Source organism: Coffea arabica, chromosome 2e, assembly GCF_036785885.1.
Source record: "Coffea arabica cultivar ET-39 chromosome 2e, Coffea Arabica ET-39 HiFi, whole genome shotgun sequence".
Lineage (NCBI taxonomy): Eukaryota > Viridiplantae > Streptophyta > Magnoliopsida > Gentianales > Rubiaceae > Coffea > Coffea arabica.
The window spans coordinates 16,333,032-16,355,030 of record NC_092313.1 but is presented as its reverse complement, the minus strand read 5'-3'; the positions used below and the strand labels follow the sequence as shown (position 1 = coordinate 16,355,030).

General features: G+C 38.0%; 3 protein-coding genes across 7 annotated transcripts; 2 read left to right on the top strand and 1 right to left on the bottom strand.

The window, feature by feature from the left end:
* The first annotated feature begins 804 nt into the window (after positions 1 to 804).
* LOC113731266 (phosphatidylinositol/phosphatidylcholine transfer protein SFH3) lies at positions 805 to 5,806 on the top strand. Of its 3 annotated transcripts, none has more exons than XM_027256428.2 (14): positions 805 to 1,141; positions 1,822 to 1,946; positions 2,358 to 2,619; positions 2,847 to 2,946; positions 3,035 to 3,301; positions 3,422 to 3,499; positions 3,618 to 3,719; positions 3,808 to 3,857; positions 3,978 to 4,077; positions 4,172 to 4,267; positions 4,480 to 4,551; positions 4,742 to 4,859; positions 4,979 to 5,379; positions 5,504 to 5,806. In XM_027256428.2, exons 2-14 carry the CDS (start codon positions 1,901 to 1,903, stop codon positions 5,588 to 5,590), a joined length of 1,779 nt encoding a protein of 592 aa, XP_027112229.1. In that variant the 5' UTR covers positions 805 to 1,141; positions 1,822 to 1,900; the 3' UTR covers positions 5,591 to 5,806. The 3 variants fall into 3 exon arrangements, with proteins under 3 accessions (XP_027112229.1, XP_027112228.1, XP_027112227.1); XM_027256427.2 differs by having other exon boundaries at positions 807 to 1,067; positions 4,477 to 4,551; XM_027256426.2 differs by having other exon boundaries at positions 807 to 1,141; positions 4,477 to 4,551.
* A 428-nt stretch (positions 5,807 to 6,234) lies between these two features.
* On the bottom strand, positions 6,235 to 12,002 carry LOC113731264 (phosphatidylinositol/phosphatidylcholine transfer protein SFH8-like). Of its 3 annotated transcripts, none has more exons than XM_027256424.2 (15): positions 11,822 to 12,002; positions 11,569 to 11,710; positions 10,616 to 10,919; positions 10,168 to 10,267; positions 9,781 to 10,047; positions 9,598 to 9,675; positions 9,395 to 9,496; positions 9,239 to 9,288; positions 9,017 to 9,116; positions 8,768 to 8,863; positions 8,556 to 8,669; positions 8,187 to 8,319; positions 7,606 to 8,009; positions 6,715 to 6,789; positions 6,235 to 6,483 (listed from the first exon to the last, which is right to left on the bottom strand). In XM_027256424.2, the coding sequence occupies exons 2-15, from the start codon at positions 11,600 to 11,602 to the stop codon at positions 6,463 to 6,465; spliced, it is 1,878 nt and encodes a 625-aa protein (XP_027112225.1). In that variant the 5' UTR covers positions 11,603 to 11,710; positions 11,822 to 12,002; the 3' UTR covers positions 6,235 to 6,462. The 3 variants fall into 3 exon arrangements, with proteins under 3 accessions (XP_027112225.1, XP_027112226.1, XP_027112224.1); XM_027256425.2 differs by having other exon boundaries at positions 11,569 to 11,701; XM_027256423.2 differs by having other exon boundaries at positions 11,569 to 11,669.
* A 2,131-nt stretch (positions 12,003 to 14,133) lies between these two features.
* Positions 14,134 to 15,871, top strand: LOC113731263 (auxin response factor 10-like). The gene has a single exon (XM_027256422.2). It carries the CDS (start codon positions 15,012 to 15,014, stop codon positions 15,663 to 15,665), a length of 654 nt encoding a protein of 217 aa, XP_027112223.1. The 5' UTR covers positions 14,134 to 15,011; the 3' UTR covers positions 15,666 to 15,871.
* The last annotated feature ends 6,128 nt before the right edge of the window (positions 15,872 to 21,999 follow it).

Here is a 21,999-nt window from a genome sequence, read left to right as displayed (position 1 = left end):
ATCGCTAGAACAGCAAAAGATTTACCTAAAAATAAAAGAAGATAAGAAATTAAAACCCTTGAATTTTTTTGGCGGGTATTGGCTTAGTTGACCAGAATCCAGATATACACATATACATGGAGGACATATGAACGATTCCTCCTCCGGGAATGAATTGCAATTGAAACTAAGGAAAAGAAACTTAGTGGAGCACCACGACATTGTAATGTAAGAGCAACGATGAGTTTTGAGATTATTATATGGGAAATGGACACTTCAGCTATAGGTAGGTATTGATTTACATAAAAGTTTTTTTACAAAAAATGCTCAAATGTTTTCTTCAAGTTTGATGGTAATATTTATGTTGACACCAACTCTTTCACGTCCTAGTTTTAGGTAAGTGATTACTATGTTTTACTCAATTATTAGTCATCGCCATCGTCATATTCACTTGCCCTCCCATGTATATTACGTATGGTATATATGTTAACTTTGTAAAAGTATGGATGTCTCTTTGTTTCCTGTTGACGGTGATTTATGAATTTGCGTTTTCTGCCAAAAGGGATGTCGTAATTATAAATAAGCCAATTGTAATTAATGTCAGATTTCTAAATAAGCGATTTCTAGTTTTTCCAGTAAAAGTAAATGTAAACCTGGGCGGGGCGGGGAACCAGAATTTTACCTTTTTTTAAAAAAAAAAATGAAGCGAAAAGAGAGGTTAGTTAAATTAGTTACGTGCATTGACAAGGAAAAATGGCCTGCAAACTGCAAATGGAAATGCAAATCCAAATCGAACGGAGCGGCCTTACACTTGGCGTACTCCGTGTGTGTGTGGGCGAAACATCAAAACATGATCCTTAATTAATGACCAAACATTTTTCCAATACGCAATACTACCGCCTAATGGTGGTGGTAAGAATAGGAGAATATTGCAGACGGACAGGTCGTGTATGGACGAACATGTGACCTTGTCAAAAACAATCATCTCCAATTTCTCTCTCCCCCTCCATGTTTTTCTCTCTTAAAAGTTGAACAATTTCTCGTTAGATGAGTATTGTCCATTGGCTGTCTCTTTGCCACCGCAATTTGTGAGTTTAATTCTGTGATTAAATACTCTTCCCCACCCTTCCTCCCAAAAAGTCCAGCATTTTGTTTGTCACTGGTAATCTACATCTCTCCTCTCCTCTCCTCTCGCCTCTCTATTTCCTTCTCATTAGCTTAGCTTCGGAGATTAAATGATTGCAATTCTACTTCTCCATCGTTCTTCTTACATGACATCCCTTTGTATGGTTTTCTTGTTTCTTGCTTCTTTGAACGGTGATGATGATGATGATGATGATGATGATAGTGTTGTTGTACTCGTACTTGCAATTTTATATTTAGAGGCATTTTGGGATTGGACACCAACCCTTTGCAGGGGATGATTGACTGACTTTTCGCTCTTTTCTTTAAAAGAATATCTGATTTCTGTTTACCATGTTTCCTCATTTGTCCACCAACGACCTGTCTATCTATTCATGGTTTAAAAGAAATGACAACACCAACATGATATATAGTGATCGAAATTCATTGAGTTTCTGCTCTTTCAGCAGACCCTTTTTTGAGCGAAACTCACAGGTCATGTATCATGTGTCAAGTAATGTGTATTAATTAAGATCATGTATGCTTATGGAGTTGAAACTTTTGGACGCATTATGATGCGTGATGATTTCCAAAATCGTGATTATTATGAGTTCATCTGATGAATGAATTCCGGTTACATCGGAAGATGGAAAAAGAGAAGACTATTTTGAGCTGGATATCTTTTTTAGTCCCTGACTAATTTCGTTGTAAAACGTGTAGGGAACCTGCAAGTGCGTAATTTCAGACATTGTGAAAGCCCCCTTTGCACCTCAAGAGATCAAACTACCAAACTTTGATCATGAGTGACGCGATGTCTGGACCAATTGAACGACCTTACAGGCCAAGTAAGTTGTATTCCTGTCTCATTTCCTAGCTATATTCATGATCTGATATTTCCCTTTTCTTTTTAGCACTAGGAGTTAACAAGAATGAGAAAACACAGAAAAGCTTGCAGCTTTAATTCCACTTATTCACAGTCACCAACAAATCTTTTGTTTTTTTTTTTCTTTTCACTTCCCCCCGGCCCCCCAAAGAGGAAATAGATTTTACTGTAAGTTCTGATTTTGGTAGAAGATAAAAAAGCTCAAAAGCTTGAGATATGGTGCCTTGAGTTTAAAGAAGCTGCACAGGTTTAAGCTGCACAGGTTTAAGCCTTTAAGTCTTTTTTAATGTTCTTTTATGTTGAGATAGAATTTTTATTTGTTTATCATGAAAACAATGTGTTTGAGAGCTCCTCCTGCCAACTACATTGACAGGCATGGAAAAGATTGACCTTGAAAATGCTGATGATGAGAGGAAGACAAGGCTTGGGTCTCTCAAGAAGGCAGCAATTAGTGCCTCTACCAAGTTCAGGCACTCCTTGACCAAAAAGGGGAGAAGAAACAGCAGAGTCATGTCTGTTGTGTTCGAGGATGAGCATGATGCAGAGGAACTAAAAGCTGTGGATGCCTTGCGTCAAGCACTTATCCTGGAAGAGCTGCTCCCTTCAAAACATGATGATTATCACATGTTGCTGAGGTTTATTCCTATCCTATTCTCAGAATAATGTTTGTACCATTTCTTGTTGTTAAAGTAGACAAAAGTGTAGCTGGTTTCAAGATGGATTGGATGTCTAATCCAACTATTTATTCCAAGTTGAAGAAATAGTACAGTTGATAAATATAGACATAAAAAAATTAGATTATACCTATAATTTGGGCAAAAATGAAAACCATAGGCCTAATAGGTTCCACTGTTATATCCAGATTTTTGAGGGCCAGGAAATTTGACATCGAGAAAACAAAGCAAATGTGGGCTGATATGATCCAGTGGAGGAAGGACTTTGGTGCAGACACAATCATGGAGGTATTTGTCATTCCCGAGTGCAACATCTTATGTTTAGGATTAACTGAGTGAGCATATCTAAGTACATAACTGACAACCCTTTGTTTAGGACTTTGAGTTCAAGGAAAAGAATGAGGTGCTCAAGTACTATCCACACGGGCATCATGGGGTTGACAAGGATGGGAGACCTGTTTATATTGAAAGACTTGGACAGGTTGATGCTGTCAAGCTCATGCAAGTCACGACTATGGACCGCTATGTTAAGTATCATGTCCAGGAGTTTGAAAGGACCTTTGCTGATAAGTTCCCAGCCTGCTCTATTGCAGCCAAGAAGCACATTGACCAGAGTACTACCATTCTGGATGTGCAAGGAGTGGTAAGTCGAGTTCTTCTGGATTTATGTACCAAAAAATGATTCTTGCTGTCAAGAATTTCGCTTAGACAAGGACAATAAATGGAGCTGGTATAGAGCTAATGACAAATATGACTGGCTCAGGGACTGAAAAACTTCAACAAGTCTGCAAGGGAGCTTATTCAACGTCTCCAGAAGATTGATGGTGACAATTACCCAGAGGTACTAACTCCCGTCTGTTTTGCTCCGGTCACAGTCAATTGTTTTTGGTCCTGTTTTTCTACTAGGGATAGCTCTGAAGTTTGTTTTGCTCTTCTAAAATGTTCTTTGTTCAATACAGACGTTGTGTCGCATGTACATCGTCAATGCTGGCTCCGGATTTAGGCTTTTGTGGAACACTGTCAAATCATTCCTTGACCCCAAGACCACCGCAAAGATCCATGTAAGCTCATACATACTATCAGCTACCTCAAAGCATTACTATTTATTCTCACATACTGAAAACGAAACTTCATTTTCACCATCTCCAGGTTCTAGGCAACAAATTCCAGAGCAAACTCCTTGAAGTAATTGATGCCAGGTAAGCTTTAGTTAATAGATGTGAAGCCTAGCTCTCAGCTTTTCAATTCTCACTGGGCTGGCATCAATTCTACACAACTTTACTTGACACTACTTTTTATCTTCCTAAATCTTGCATCAGTGAGCTACCTGAATTCTTGGGTGGTACATGCACCTGTGCTGATAAGGGTGGATGCATGCTTTCTGACAAAGGCCCATGGAACGACGCAGATGTTATGAAGGTTGGTTCATGAGTTGAAAGCTTTCTGAATTTACATCTGAACATTGATTTATCAACGAGAACACTGAAGGCTTATGATATACAAAATTGACCAGATGGTTCGCAATGGTGAGCACAAATGCTCAAACAAAATCATCATCCCAAATGTTGACGAGAAAACAATTTCAGAGGACGAGAATGCCAACTCCAAGGTACACAACGCCTACCATTCCATTTAATCTGGTTTGATCATTGATGGCCTTGGTTCTTTCATACACCCCACATTTTCTTTTTGGGTAAAATTTGCCTCATCGGGTTTTGAGTTGTGAGTCATTGCTTTGAAGCTGATAACTATTTCATTCCTTTGAATGCAATGCTGAATATACTTGTTCTGTCCTCTTATTATGTTGTGAACGCGAAGAAGAACCATTCCTTCAAACTAGAATCTCCCAGGGTCCAAAGGACACACTCGCAACTCTCCGCCGTTCAGGAGGAGGTACATTTGCCTTGCGTAGTTTCGTTTTATTTGATGGTCAGAACTTGAAACTAACCATGCAAGCCCCATCCTGGTGTAATTAAATTGACTGCGTCCAAACGAGTTGGAACTTTCACCATGACTGACTGACTGCTTGGGAGAAATTACTGACTGGGTAGTTTTTCCTTTTTTTTTTTTAATTTTTTTGGAGGTTGCAAGCAAGTGCCGCCCCGTCACTGAGCCCGAAAGATGCATTCCAGTAATGGAGAAAACTGTTGATACGACTTGGCATAAAATATCGAAAATAGACGACTTTGCCCTTTCAAAAGGTGCTCGCTCGATCACCAACTGATGCTTTGCTCTTTTATTTTTCTCACACGCGTAAATGTAGATTGTTTGATCCGGATCTGAATAATTTGGTTAATCTGTGTTTTTATCCATGTAAAAGCCGCGGATTATTACCCAGTGCATCATCATGATGCTTGCAAGGGCAATGATGGATTCAGCAACCAGGTTTTCACTGGGGTAATGACCTTCGTTATGGGCATCGTCACCATGGTGCGCATGACGCGCAACATGCCAAGGAAGATGACAGATGCAACCTTCTACTCTAATGGCTCCATGTACGGTGTTGAAGCTATGGTTAAAGGCCACGCTTATGAACTCCCGGCGCCGGCCATCTCCAGCGCTGATTACTTCACCATGATGAAGCGCATGGCTGAGCTGGAGGACAAGATGTCCGTTCTCGGGAATAAATCCCAGACCATGCCACCTGAGAAAGAGGAAGAACTCAACAATGCCTTGAGTCGAGTTGACGCCTTGGAGCAAGAGCTTGCATCAGCCAAAAAGGTACTGCTCGTTAGCTGTTGGCCCTACCATATAGGAATAGTCGGGTGGTGTGGTAACAAAGCCAAATAAATAAGCTGTGATAAACGTCTCCTAACCACCACATATACTTCTCTTCCATTTGCAGGCACTTGATGAGGCTCTTCTCCAACAGCAAGAACTCCTAGCCTACATTGAGAAGAAGAAGAAGAAGAAGAAGTTTTTTGGTTTCTAAGCCTGGAACCATGAACTTTGTATAGGAAGAAGGATATAGTGATTTTTTTTTTCTCTTCTAATCTTTCTGGTAAGACTCAAAAAGGGTGTCGAGTGTTGTGCTCCATAACAATGTTTGCTTTGTCAAATTCTTGGATCAGAGCTTTCTGTATATTACACACATTTATATATATTATTCAATCGCACATACACAAGGAATTCTGTTCCTGTTTAATAACTGCATACGCTTCCAGCGTAGACCTTTACGCATATAATTTTCATATGTTAGGAGGATTCTGCTGGCTTTTGTTTATGTAGCTATGGAAACACTAGTCTTGAAATTCACCCAACAGAAGAGAGGCGTGACACGCATGTAAGCTTCCAGTGCTCCTGGACAACCATTACTTTGCACCGGCCAGTGATTGTAGTCTGAACGGTTGACGTCCCATAAGTAAACCAATTTTTAACAATATCTCAGATCTTTCTATTTTCTAAATTTTTATTATTTTACAAAACCAAAAAAAGTCCAAATTTACTTATAAGAACAGTCGACTTACATTAAGTGTGTCATAGATGGGGTCATTCATGTACACACACATTTTTTGACCAAAAAAAAAATGTACACACATTTCAAAGGGGTAAAAGGAAACCAACACACTTGAAACATAAGAGAACATCTGAACATGTATAAAACATTAAATAGGATCTCTCAGCAAAAAGTGTACATTTTCTCAATTGAAACACCATTTCATATGAAATCACCGCCTCACAATGAAGGTGCTCATATGAAAACACAGCCTCACAATGAAGGTGCTCGTATGAAAACACACTCACAGAAAAACAAACAGGTACCAGCCCTGCAACCTGAAGCCCATAATCATGGTTCACCATAGCTCACCAGCAAGACTTCTTTTTCTGCATGAAAAACAGGAAAACAGACAAACACCAAAAATCAGCACAGAAACTTGTGAAGCTAAAAAAAAAAAACCATGCAATCACAACTCAAAAACACATAAAAATTGAAAGCATATACATCACAGAGTCTATGGGGAACCTATGCACTTCTATGTTTCCCAAGATTTCAAAGCCATAATCATATAAGTAAAATAGCGTCTAGAAAAAACAGGGAAGATGTGATCAACTTGCCTGAAACTTGGCCTCCGCTTGACTGTCAATGTATGCAAGCAGCTCTTCTTGCCTCATCAAAGCTTCATGCAGAGCCTGGTTTATTGAACGAATGCAACTTATGAATGGAAAACCACAAGACGAAAACAAAAAAGTGAAAATACATAGCGGCTGCATATTCGAAGCTATTTCCAAGCATACCGTAATGTATGCTAAGAAGGCAAAGGAAATTGCACCCACAACTTTGAAGACAATACACGACAAGGATTTGCAAAAAACAAGAACTGTATTTAAAAGTCCTGAAGGGACAACATATATGAGTCTGAGCTGTGGCCTTGATGTGCAACAAAAAGGTAATATCAGGGTATGATTATTATTATTTATGAATGGCAATTAACGAGAAGAAGGATTTCCAAATAAATAAATAAAAATCAACAACAACAGGCATCTCACAACTATTCTACAATCATGAGTTCATTACAAGTAATTTTCCTCCTATGACTTAGTTGGCCCAAATTGGCCTTTCTTTCAATAGTAGATATAGAAGAATCACCCCCAGAAGAGTCGCAACCTTCCAATCATAAATAGTGCAAGCATTAGACTGCCAATTGTTTGTCACAGAAGCATTGGAGCTGATTATTCATATCATTCCCACAATTTACGACAGCAACAAAGACCCAATAAAGTTGTATTTATGGAAGCAACATTGGCAATCAAAGTTGAGACATAAAATTAGTCGTTTGGCATGCATAATTCAGGGACTGGAAGTAGAAGCATGAAATTATGGCACAAAGGCTATTTGGATTGGATAAAAAAAAAATTTGTGTGATTGAATGGGTACATCCATACAATTTGAACATCAAGTGAGTTATGTAGCATCTCGGTATAGTAACATAAAAACCATATAGATACCTTTTTAGTTGCAATTAACTCTGCCTCTAGGGCATCTACTCGACAAACAGCAGCATTAAGCAATTCTTCTTTTTCATAAGGCATCTCAGTTGGCTTTGCTTGAAGTGTGCTGACTTTTTCCTCCAGCTCACCCAATCTTTTAACAACAGAAGATAGGAGCTCGGCCTCTGTGAATGCAGGAGTTGGCGAAGGGGGTCTAAAATCCTCCTTGGAAATGTCACCCGGGGAAAATTCTTGAAAAGTTTGAGTTTGTTTAAATGTAGAATCAGGAAGTTTCTTAGTTGCACGGGCTGTTACTGAACGCAAAAGCATGAAGAGGGTCATAAAGAAAGCCATAAGAGCCGCTATAATGCGGGCACGGAGTCCTTCTGGCATCTTTGGAGTTTCAGGAGGTGGGAGCAGCCCTAAATTAAAAACAGTGAGATAGAGAATGATGATAAATGGACAGCAATATCAGAATAAATTTACACAAGATCAAAGACAGACGCATGGAAAATATTCAAGTAGCCATATATGGATCAATACACAACATATATGCAGCCAAATGGAAAAAATTAACTAGGTACAAATCATGTATAAACCTTGGGAAGCATATGGCTTCTGAACAGGTGCTTGCTTCTTCCATCCAGAGTCAACAGCCTTATCTACCATGGGAACATATTCATCATATCCTGAGAAATTATGGACATAGCTTGATGTTCCAATACACTTGGCCTGTTTCAGGAACATGGCGTGAACAGAAAAGTGTTATGATTAAACATAGACAACAAATGTGATCAATGAGTTTTAATTTGATGCCAACCAACTTATTACATCCACCATAAATTTTGAGTGTCAAGTCAAATGCATGACCAGTTTGTGGTGAAGAAAGTCAAACGAGGATTTGCAATCACGTAGGTCCCAGATATTCCAACCTAATAGCATAACATAGCAACAAAATTACTACATACCTCTTCCCGAACAGGAGTCAGGCGCAGATGAGAATAACTCCTCGTAGCTTTGGGCGAAGCAATATCTTCAGCTTCAGATCCTGACTCTGCAGTAGATGTGTCACTGCCTCTAAGCTGGTTCAATAACAATATACACGTACAAAGTTACCCAAACCCACTATGACAAATAGGTTGCCGCCTCAACAAGTGCAAAATGGGTTTCAAGGGCATACCATTGAGTAGCGAGGCTTGGCATAAACCACCTTGCCCTCACTATTCAGAACTTTGACAACCTGCCTCGCACGCCGTGTTTCGCCACTAAGAACCATCTGCATCAGCAACAAACAAGACAATTCTCATTCATTGAGTAAGACAAATGAAGCAGAAGCACATAATGTAACATCAATTTACATCCCCACAACCACGTGTATCCACTTCACGTATGAGGAAATCGAAGAAAAGCTTAAAAAAACTAGCAAGACCTTAAGAATTTCCGGATTCTTCCAAGGCCCTTTATCAGAGCGCATGCAGCCTCCAGCGTCAGCACAAGTGCAGCAGCCACCCAAGAATTCTGGTAACTCGCTGCACAAACCCAATATAGTTTTACATTAGTACCTCAATGTAATTTAGAAAATAGCATCTCTAAATATCTTCCCCCCCCCCCCACAAAAAAATCCGCTAAAAATGAATTCCACATCATTCACCTGGCATCTATTACTTCAAGTAACTTGTTCTGATACTTGGTTCCAAGAACCTATTGAGAATTCCAAGTTAAAAAGATAAAACCAGTATTAGCTAAAAGCTCAGCTTTGCAACACGGAAAACAACACCTCTGAACAGAACTAAGAAAACAAACATACATGTATCTTCGAAGTTGTCTTGGGATCTAGAAAGGATTTAACCGTATTCCAAAGCAACCTGAATCCACCACCCGCGTTGATGATGAACATTTGATGGAGAGTCTACAAAAATTCAACAGCGCATGTATGTATATGAATTCCCAGGATAAAGCAAAAGGCTGATACAGGATAACAGGAATAGCTAATTAAGGCAAGAAAACTACTTCAGGATAATTGTCACCATCAATCTTCTGCAACCGTAAGACGAGATCCCTTGCAGCCTTTGTAAAATTCTTTAAACCCTGATGTGACAATAATGAATAATAAGAGGTATTCACACCATGCCAGACTGTATTCAAAGCCACCTCAAACAATTAGTCGGATAAACTAAAGAGAAGCTAACATACAATGCCCTGAACATCCAAGATTGTTGTGCTTGAATCAATGTGCCTCTTTGCAGCAATTGTGCAAGCTGCAAACTTAATAGCAAAGCATTTCTCAAATTCTCGGACATGGTATTTTATGTAACGATCCATTGTTGTAACCTGCATAACTTTGTTAGGTTCCACTTTCCCTAACCTTTCAATGTATACAGGTCTTCCCTCCTTATCCACACCATGATAACCATGAGGGTAATAGTTCAAAACTTCATTCAGCTCTTCAAATTCAAAATCCTAATGAAAACATTGAACCCAAACATTAGAAATAATACTGAAGGAGAAAACGCAATAAAAACCACATTCCCGCTTACAAAAACATCTATAACCAGAATAGGAATTTATTGGGTTCTTTACCTCCATAATTGTGTCAGTACCAAAATCCTTCCTCCATTGAATCATATCAGCCCACATTTGCTTTGCTTTCTTGATATCAAAATTCCTCGCTTTCAAGAATCTACATGGAATTTCTAGAGCCTTTAAGAAGTTGAAACATTGTGGGAAACAAGACTTTCATGCATGTACTAGATCAACCATGTAAAGGTACAAAGGCCTTAGATAATGTGCAAAACAGTATGGCAGCTATAAAACAGTAACTAAAGATCCTGAGTAAACCCACCATAAGACCCCATAAGTACTGAGATCCCATCCATATGAAACATAAGTAGGTCTTCACAATGCCATTTGCCCATACTGTCCCTACTAGATTATTCACTACAGCTGTAGTGGTTGCTCGTATTGACATAGTAGTTCTCCATGCAAAAATAAATAGAACCTAATTCAAAAATTGTAAAGGGATATTAACCTCAACATCATATGATAATCGTCAAATTTTTCTGGTAATAATTCATCCAAAAGCAGTGCCTGCCGGAATGCATCAACAGCTTGCAGCTCTGCCGCATCTCGAATATCCTCAATTGAGACAGAGCTGACTCTACCATCACTCTTTCTCCTACTGCTCTTCTTCTTCAAGGAATGCTTGAACTTTGACGATGCATTCAGAGCTTTCTTTTTCAAAGAACCAATTCTTGTCCTCCTCTCATCCTCAGAATTCTCAAAGTCAGATTTTCTCTCTCTTCTCTCATCATTTCCAGAGGAACCCTCAAAGCCTGTCATGTAGCAATAGCAAAAGCTGATATAACCATGCTAAAAGTCATACAAATAAAGCTCCACCCAACTTAGATTCCCTAATACTTGAGAAAAAAATAAAGCATTTCCATGCGAAAAATCTCATAAAAGTAATGCTCTACCCAACTTAGTTTCTCTAATATTTTAAATGACGCCACAGTGGATCAGAGAAAACCAAAAAAAAAGAATGTAACGAAGTATTCACAACGCCCGAAATTCAGATAAATTCAGATATAAGCGGGTGTGTAAAAGCGGGAAATGTGCAATTGGGCTAAAAGTCCCAAAGCTCTGACACCTTAGCATACCAAGACTTAGCCAGAAAATACATGCTCTACAAACAGCAATCCATGATAATTTGTTCTCCTACTTCGGTTCTCTCTCTATCCTCTTTTTAACAACCACACCCCCCCAAATTTCCTGTTGGTTGGGGATCAATGTAATGAAACTTACAAGGGCAACTGATGATCAAGTGAAATCTCAAAACAAGAAGCTCAAACCATAGCTATCGGATGATAAAACCGCAGAAAGCAGTAAAAATCAAAAGCCAACTTAATCAGAGTCCAGAGACAAAACTGCGGCTCAAACCCTAAACAAAAAATGGAGAAGAAACAGTAGTACAATTCCACTTACAAGGTCTAGCAAATCTATCCAGTGGTCCCGACATCGGTGACGGAAATCGGGAGAATGAAGACGACCTCAGCTAAGCCAAGCCGAGCCGAGCCTATCAATTTCTGTAGGTAATCAATTGGTCAATAACATCAACCTGCGTCGGCTATAGCAAAAATAAACAATCTAACATTGGAAAGATGGCAGCTAAAAGAACCCTTGGTTTAGGAGTAGGAGGAAAATTCCAACTGAAGAGAAGAGAGGAGAGAGAAAGTACCTTGAAATTGTCGGCGCTGATCACGAGATCAATCCGAGGGTAATGAATGCATCAGATTGTAACGGAACCAAAAGATAGTAGTGGTACGTAAAGCAGAGGAAATAAAAGCGAAATTAAATAAATAAATACAACGATGATCTTCGGGGTAAAATATCGCCGGATTGATTGGCGGGCAGGAGGATGAGATGGGAAAAACCAAGGACTTTTTGGACTATTTTTAGGAAAAAAACTCTCTAATTTTTTAAGAAGGAGCGTTAAAATAACTAGTTAAAATAAATTGGGGGCCAAGGTTAGCTGAGAGCTGTCCTATTTTTTACTGCCTACGCTGTGGGATAACCGGGGTGTGGGACCTAGTGGCCCAAACGGAGGGGCAGAATGACACGTGGCGGGAAGGATGGGATGAGGAATCTTGCCAGGCGGTAACAGCCAGCACCAGCAGCAGACCTGCCAGCGGATCGGTAAACTGCTTTCTTGGCTAGGGAAGAAAACTCGAAATTCGAGTCATCTAATACATGAAATTCGAAAGATCGTCTAATTTAATTGAATTTTATACATACATATGTTTTTTTTACTTTTTAGTATAAAATGTCTAGTTTATTCCTTATATAAAATGACTTTTAATTTTTTAAACTTGAATCAAGTTTATACTATTTGAATCCGAATTCAATTCAATTTGATTGTACTCCGATTAATCTTGGCCTTGTCAATAATCAGCATATATTATTGTTATTTTTCTTCAATAATGTAATACAACTACTATCATTCTCCGAGAAAAAGATTATTGTAGTATCAAATAATTATAGAAAGCACTTTTCCAAAAAAAATAAAAAATCAATTATAGGTTAAGTAGATTCTAAACCATTTTAACTTTTTCTTAACTATTAAAAGCTCTAAAGATTAATGCAAAATAATAATTTAAAATTTCAAAAAATAAAAAAGTTTAAGTTATTTTTTAACCACATTTTTGTTTCACATTCCAAAAAAATGTTACAGTAATCTTTCGTAAAACCTCTTCGAAGAAATGTAATCTAAACAACCTCGGAGTTTTAACTTTTTATTGAAAAAGAAAAGAAGAAAATTTGCCCTTTAACAAAATTGGCGTCTGTTTGGACGTTTTCTTGATGGTGATCAAGTGATGATTTGATATATCCTACCCTACAAATGTCGTCCCATTCTTCCAAAATAATGATAATTAAAAATCAGAGATCGGGTCTTCTCATTTTCTTCTATAGAGGGAAAAGTTTTTAAAAAAAAAAACAGAAAAAGAAATATTTGTTGGGGTCTAAACAATTATAGTTTAGTAGCGCTTAGCTTCTTATTCCCCCTTTTTCTTGTCACGGTGATAGCATTTTTATAACATAATTTATCCTATTTAGCTAGCTTCTCATTCTTTTTGTTTAGCTTCTTCTTATTCAGTTAATGATCACGTGGCCTCTTCCTTTTTCTTTTCCCAAGCGAAAAGTTCAACTTTGACTCCTTACTTTTCCTCCTTTTTACACTTTTGTATTTTGACCCTGCAATCGCGCCAGTCACTGAAAAATGAATTCTACGATTTCAACAGTGAATAAAATCCTTTATAAGAATTACAAACGTAATAAAATGAACAAACGATAAGTTTGTTTAAAGATAAGTTTGTTTATACACTGATATTATATACACAAAACGGATCTAGATACATGTCATATATATAAAATTTAATATTTAAATGACACGTTTTACAAAACAAAATTTATTTAACGTTATCACGGTAACACTCTAAACACTCGCAAGTTTTACAAAGAGAAAAAAAAAACAAATATTAGATGAGATATCACCGCATCACTAGCGGGGCAGGATTGACAGCGAGTGGGGGACAAGTGGTGGGCAAAGGAAAGGATGTTTTGGATATTTTGAGCAAACATTTTTTTAGAGCAGTTAACAGTAAACTATAATAAACTACCTCTTTAACTTTTTTTTTTTTTTAAGGAGAATTAGCGATGGTTCTCCACTTACCTCCTATATCTCTTAACTTAATAATTTATATGGAATAACTTTTTTTTTTTTCCTACGAATGGAGTTAGCAGCAAAAATGGTGTCTACTATGAGATTTTGTAGAGAAATTTCTAAGACTTACAAAAATTATGATCACTGTCGGTTTTATGTGAATCAACGCTAACCAAACAAATATGAAAAGAATAATAAATTTTCCCTGACTTGACTTCGCTTTATTGTAAAATAAATTTTTTTTTAATATAAGTTTCTCCATATCCCACTAAATAATTGGGCTTTCCCCAAACAATTTGTGTGATTAAGCAAAACGGGGATGCACCAGATGACAGCAGGAGTCTACTTTTTCTCGCGTGTGGCGTAACAAATGATGATTATATTAGAGCGAATTGCGCGAAATGTCACTAAACTATTTCAAAGTGCCGGTTCTGGTCACTAAACTTTTTTATTAGCGCGAAATGTCACTGAACTCGTAAATCTGTACCATTTTGGTCACTCCGTGTATTTGTGCCGTTAGGAGAGACGGAAATCAACTTTTTGAGGGGCAAATTCGTCTGTACAGCCTTTTCTTTGAAACTCTCCAACCTAAATTGTTTGTAGGAGGATGGGTTAATTCATAAATCTACAGACACAAAGAACTCTGGAAATGGGGGAGGTAATGGGATCTTCTTCGAGGTCATGGAGGGAGGAGTTACCTAGTTTAGTTGAAGATACTGGGATAAGTTTCAATGGCGAAGTAATTGGAATTTCGACGCTAGCATTCGAGACCAAGAAATTTGGGGTTGATTCATCGGGAATGAAACATCGGCGGAGCCAGAGAGGTTCAAGGATCAAATCAAAGGTTTTGCCAATGCTTGGGGCGAAAATGGTGGTGGAATTTGGCAGAGGCTGTAAGGATGTATTTCAGGAGACCTTGTTGACTGACGACTCCTAGATTGTCAAGAAAACTAGAGCCCATTTGCACTTTTTACTTGAGATGATTGCGTTTATGGACTCGAAGGATAAAGTACACGAAACTGAAAAGTGCTTGGATTCTCAATTATGGCATGCCTGTGCCGGTAGTATGGTTCAAATGCCGCCGGCGAATTCGAAAGTCTTGTACTTTCCCCGGGGACACGCGGAGCATGCTTGCGGCAATGTGGATTTCGGGAATTGCCCTCTAATTCCAGCCTATACCCGTTGAAGAGTATCTGCTATTAAGTTCATGGCGGATTCCGAGACTGACGAGGTTTTTGCGAAAGTTCAGCTGATTCCCATGGAGGGAAATGGTGCTGATTTTGATGAGGACGGAGTTGGGGGGGTGAGCGGGATGGATAACCGAGAAAAGCCCACCTCCTTTGCCAAGACACTGACACAATCAGATGCAAATAATGGGGGAGGCTTTTCAGTTCCAAGGTATTGTGCAGAGACCATTTTTCCTCGGCTGGACTACTCTGCAGATCCTCCTGTTCAAACCATCCTGGCAAAAGATGTTCATGGGGACACTTGGAAATTCCGGCATATATACAGAGGGACACCTAGGCGTCATCTTTTAACAACTGGATGGAGCACTTTTGTGAACAGTAAGAAATTGGTTGCTGGGGATTCCATTGTTTTTCTTAGAGCGAAGAATGGGGATCTCTGCGTTGGAATCCGGCGTGCAAGGCGGGGGGTTGGAGGTGGACTTGGACCGTCATCGGGGTGGAATGCGGCAGGAAGGAGTTGTGTCATGCCGCACGGGGGATTTTCAGCATTTCTAAGGGAAGATGAAAGCAAGTTGACGAGGAACGGTAGTGAAAGCAATAGTGGAACTTCAGTTAGCATCAATCTATGTGTAGACGAATTTGCCCCTCAAAAAGTTGATTTCCGTCTCTCCTAACGGCACAAATACACGGAGTGACCAAAATGGTACAGATTTACGAGTTCAGTGACATTTCGCGCTAATAAAAAAGTTTAGTGACCAAAACCGGCACTTTGAAATAGTTTAGTGACATTTCGCGCAATTCGCTCATTATATTATATCAAGCGCAGGTCCAAAATCGATGGTGCCGGGCATTTTAAGGCGTATTTAAACACTTAAATGTGCAACTTAATTAAAGGGTCAATGTAATGTTATCACCGTCATTGGATAAAAAAATTCGCTACCTTGCTAAAATTAGTCCTTACTGATTTTAGAAGATATCAATGTATTAAGCTGTCTATTTGGAGTATACTGACCCGTTCAAACTTGTCGATTTATTTTGAATGAGTTTAAATGGGTATGCAGTCAAGCCCGTTTAATTGGTGAGTAGTGGATTAACTCGACTCATCCATTTATACCAATTCAAAAATAACTATATATTTAAACTCAACTTTTAGTGAAGTGTAAAGCAAATAAATTTGAATTTCTTACCAATTTAATAATAATAAGATGCCGTTATTTCTTGTCAAACAACATGTGAAAATTTTTTTTAACAAAAAAAATAAATTTTTAAATTACTCATAAATGGATAATTAGATATATCTATACTCATTTATTTAAAATGACATAATTGAATTGACTCAATTATACCCATTATTCAATAATAACCGGTTCAAACCCGTCAAATTCACGCATCTTGACAGTTGACACCTCTAGTTAGGAGTCGTCACATTATTCAAACCATGATTAGATCAATTCAGGTCAACTAGATGCAGCATTCAACTCATAACTTTCATCGACAATTTGATATATTGCCCCAAAGTTTGGATTACTCTCGTCATATATATTGACAGCAGGTGTCGTGATTAAGATTATGGTGAAAAAGACAACGACCTAATTCTTCCTTGCTGGCAAAAATCAAGAAACCATTTTCGAAGGTCAACCATACATTCGTCCATTAGAATTCAATTCAGCAGAGAATCGAACCAGACGATGGAGATCTTGACAATTTGTAGGAATATGTAGATTGAACATGACACGTTTCACAAGCGCGACCAGAAGATAGGCGCTGTGAAAAGAACGAGGTGTTCCGAATACTTCCATCAATGGAATGAGTATTTAACTATTTTTCAACTGTGATTTTTTTTCTTCTTGACATTACACGGCAGGAGGGAGAAGAGGGATAGCGCCAAGTGGATCGTTGAGACCGATAGAACTAAACCATCATCAAACTAATCAAACGGTTGTTTAAGAGTACCTACTGAATTTAAAAGAAATTATACATGTTACGGAATAAGTGATAGAAGGTAACATTCGAATTATTGACCTCGTCTTCTTGACATCGGACGATCACTTTTTGAAGTATAAACCAAACAAAATGGGTTAAACTTTCACCAATGGACAATGAGTTGCGATCTATATTGCAGCTGGCCAAATGTAACTACTATCCCCTGGCAATCTAAAACTCTTTTCATCTCTTCTTGTCTCTCTCTCTCTCTCTGGTTTTTTTTTTTTTTTTTTTGTTGGTTGGCCCTTTTTGTCGGTTGGCTAGTCCTCTTTCTTGGAAAAAGACTAGAGGGTTAACAAGTTGATGATTAATTCGACGACGTGTTATAGAAAGTGCAATCGGAGAAGAGGGGGAAAAGATGAGAAAGCAACCGAAGGGACCCCAGCTATTGAGAGAGAGCTGGCATTGAAGACTGCACGCTTTGTTTCTTTAATTTGCTATTCTTTTTGGTCAGCCATAAACATTAAAAACAAATACTGCTATTAGCACCTACACCAACACCAACACCAACACCATCCTACCAGGCTGGCTCCTTTGACGTTTTTCCTCTAATAATATATTACTAGTAAAAAACAAAAAATGAATAAATAAAATGGCTCCTTCAAGGATCCCCTGAGCTTTCACATGATTACGAACACAAGAGTAAATTCCATGTTTTAATCGCAGCTACCCAGATAGAAGACCTCTCCGGGATGTTTAAACCTATACTTCTAATTTTCAAGTAAAAAAATCTTAGGCAGTAGCATTGGTATAAATAATTTTCAAATATTTTACGAGAGACATCTTGATATATATAAAAAATCACACAAGTATTTTGGATTTACCCCCGGGCATTGGTTGGAGAGTGGAGACTGGCAATCCACTTTTTGGACCATTTCCTCCTCTCTTTCACCCTCTCCGATAAATAGAAGATCTTGAATTCAATATCTCGTACTTACAATCATTTTCACTTAAAGAAATGAAAATTATAAAGTTCGCTAATTTTATGTTAAATATAATCTAAATAAAATTGTTCAGGACTTTTATTTGCCCAATTAGTGATATTTTATAGGTCAAAGACTTAATTGGATAGCAAATTTCAGCCAAGTTTGATTACTGAATTTTTGAGGAAATTGAAGCGTATAAAGAAGAGTTCCACATCATGTGTCTAGAATTTGTCAGCAATTAGGGACCGTCATCATGATATGGTTCCCTATAAAGAACAATGAAATGATCGAAGCACCAACAACAATATACTGTTGCATAATCTTTTTAGCGTTAGCTGTTAGTACAAGATTTTCAATAACGCGGAAATCAGGATTTCCTTGGCAGGTTCAAACAGGGAATTAATGTAGTAGAAGGTTTTGCCAAGTCACTTTTAGCTGGATCAATTCGGATGATTTAGGCTGGAATACTGGATCCCTGTAGTTCTTCCGTTCTTTGTACTTTGTTTGGACAGAGTTCTGTTGCGGTCACATGATTTTGTCAAAGCCAAGCCCAACATAACTACATACCACCATTGATGACTGTAATTAACAGCCTTTTTTTTTTTTGTAACTCGGAACATGCCCTGACTCTAACCCTTAGGACCCGAGCCGACACACCAAACCGGAGGAGTGCGCCACGACCCCATGCAGCGACCCCGGGCGATTCATGGGAGTTCAAATCCAGGATAAAATTCGAACCCAGAACCACAAGAGTCTTTAAGAGTTCGTTTACCGCTGAACCACCCACGTGAGGACGTAATTAACAGTTCTCCTTTCCTTCCCTCATCCGCCCTCCCTTTTTTTAAGGAGCAAGCAAATGTGGGCCCAAGTTTTTTTTTAAATTTTTTTTTCTTTTAAATTAGGAGGAAACCATTTTCTCCCACCAGCTGTTTATATGGTTTGAAGCTGAGTTTTGGTTCGGTGAAGAGTTTATGGACAACAAAGAGATTTCTTTCAAAAGTGAGAATAAGAAAAACCGACGGCCCGTTAAGTGGGAGCCTAATAGTCAAACTGGCATGATAGACGGCGCAGGTGTCATCCTAGCGAACCAGCGACATGCAAAAGCAAGTCTGCAGGCTCATCTGGTGGGCTTGGCCCATTAAGAAAAGAAGCCCGTAGGTTGTTCTTCATTGGGTACTACCTATGGCTGCAATTACTCAAAAAATATCTATCCTACAATCCTAAATTTGACACTCGAATTCTAGCAAGTTTTAATTGATCAACTTGTGGGGTATACCATAAGTTGTTCAATAACCAATTAAAATTTATCAACTAGATGAACAAGAGTCTAGTTTGCAAAACAATATTAATGTAAGTGAGAGTTTCATTTATTTATTGTAACTCACTTTTGCCTCCCTCTTATCTCTCTCTTTCTAACTGTATAATCTTTGATCACTTACCCATGACTACTCTGTAATTTTTCCTTTTCCCCATCTGCTCTTCTCTCCCATGGCACTACAATATGCAGATCCCTGCTTCCTCCATCCCCTTCAGTTTCTTCCATCTCCTCTCTTGTAGTCAATCCACCACCTCTCCTTCTCGACTTTTCCTCAATTATTTAAGCCCTTCGCCTCTTCCCCACTCCCCCTCCTCCTTTCATTTATTATTTTTCTTTAGTCTAATCTCGTGTCGCATAAAAAGAAATATCATTGCAATTAGGAAAGAAAGTAAAAAATGATTAACAAAATTACAAATAGTAAGTTGACATACGCTACTATAGATGGTCTCACGAGTCTTTTTTTTTTACCAGTAACGATACATTGTATAACCTACTCTATCATAATCTAGGGGGAGAAGGAGCCTAAGGAGGCTTGTGTTAGGGGCTAGTGAGTATACAAACCTAACTAGACCAAGAGAGTGCTATGACGCTACCCTTAGATTTTTTTTACTGCAGATGAGGTTTAAACCGTCACCTACAGCCCAAGAAGGGACTGTGGCCACTGAGCTAAGCTCAGTGGTTGGTTGTCTCACGAGTCATTTAGTTGACAAATTTTAATTAGTTATTGAATAACTCACTAGTGAACCCACAAATTTCTCAATTACTATGGTAAAGTTTGCCACCTGGCTTAATAGAACCGCTATTGTATACAAATGCTAGTGGGACCATTGGGATATGGAGATTCATGTTTATCGCATACTAAGAGAATGTATGGACAATTTCGATTTTAGATCTTGTAAGTGTTCCATGAGTTTAATTAGCTCAATTATGTTATTCTTTTTAATTTTTTCGGTAGGGGAGAGTGGAATACAAGACATGGAGAAGGAAAATAGGGAAATTATTACTATTCTCCTTAATTTTGAACAAAAACATATAAAACTAATTAAGTCCAACAGTAACACTTGGATTTTTAAACGGAGCAATTAAACATACACATCTTAAAAATTAGCATACATTTCGTTGAAGAAAAACTTGATTTTCTTTTTTTTTAATATATATATATGTAATGTAAAAATAAAAATAAAAAATTGTACGTCCACATTTTCAGTGATGTCGGTTCAATCTCGGTCAATTCCAAAACAATGTAAAGTAGAATTCTACCGACCAATAAAACATAAGGATAAGGAAGATCGAATGATACGGCGTTTGCCTGTAGAGTTCAGAGTTCAAGTTTGGAAGCTGTAAGCTGTAAACATGTACTTATGCATGTTTGGTTGTACCTAAAAATTTTTTTTTTTTTTTTTAAATGAAGGTAGACGTTTCATATGGAAATCCATGCATGGCCACTGGAGTGGTTTTAGTTAGCATTCCCTATTCCCTGAGCGGAGACAACAGACCAACCAATGCAGTTTGTAATTTGTATTTTACTTCGCCACGAAGGCAACTTGTTTTGCCGATGGAGACGTGTCGACACTTTAGCATGTTCTACAGTACATTTGCACCAAAATGTAGCTGGGCCGAGGAGTGACCCGCTCATAGTAAGGATGTCTGCGGTCTTGCATCCCTGATGGTGATATATGATCATTCATCATGGTCCTCATGGTTATGTTGTGAATGCCCTTTTACCTTTAGGAGTAGTTTATGCTAGCTACTCCCCATCTCCTTTTCCTTTTCCTTTTCCTCGAAATATTCCATCATTAAAAGTTAAACCCTGAAATATGCTTCTTTTTACTTCATGTTTAGACTCTTAGACCCAAAATCTTTCCTCGTTCGGATTGATTGCTATGTTGTGGAGTTTTTATACAAAAATGTGCTGCAGCGAACTTGATGTATTTGAGATAAAAAAAAAAAAGAAGTGATTGATAAATGTATTTATGAAAAAAAAACAAGCAGAAAGTCAGCAGACATTGAACTTATTAGTTGTATATTTTTCTAAAATTATGTGGACTCCGTTTGGATTAACTGTTTTTTTAAAAAATTTTACTGTAGCAGTGTATATGAAAAAAATTTTATATTTGATATATTATATGGATAAGATGTTTTTTAAATTATTATGTATTACTGTAGCATTATATTTAAAAAACTTATTTTTGAAAAAATAGTCGAGCCGTGTTTAACCAATAAAAACAGGCCACATTCAGGTGGATTATGACTAATGAAGACAAGGATGTTAATACTAAGTAATCCTTGTTAAGGAACAACTCAACAAAGGCGGGCTGTACTTTGGAGAATTTGTATTATGGTTCCAATATAATATACATTCGGCAGACAATGTAGCCGCCCATTTAGCGTGATAAGTAACTTAGAAAGTAGGTCCCAATGTACATGATCTGTAGATTACCCACCACTACCACTACATATGCCTTAACTTGATAGGTTATCTAAAGTTGTCTTTTCCTTTTCTGAAAAGGGATAAAGTGTGTCCTTGACCCTCTATAAAGCAAACCTAAGTGAATAAGATAGTGTATGGTCTAATTACTGATACAAACTCACGAACGGCCACTTGGCTCACACATGGAATCAAGAGAAGACAAAATGACCATAAAATGCCTCTCAACTGTATATAATATGTCGATCGCATGGTAGCCGATACGTAATCTACATTGTAATAAGAGAATCAATCATTGCGACAATCTGATCCTGCCTAGTACAATAGGCTTACTTCGACGGGTGAAGTTATGA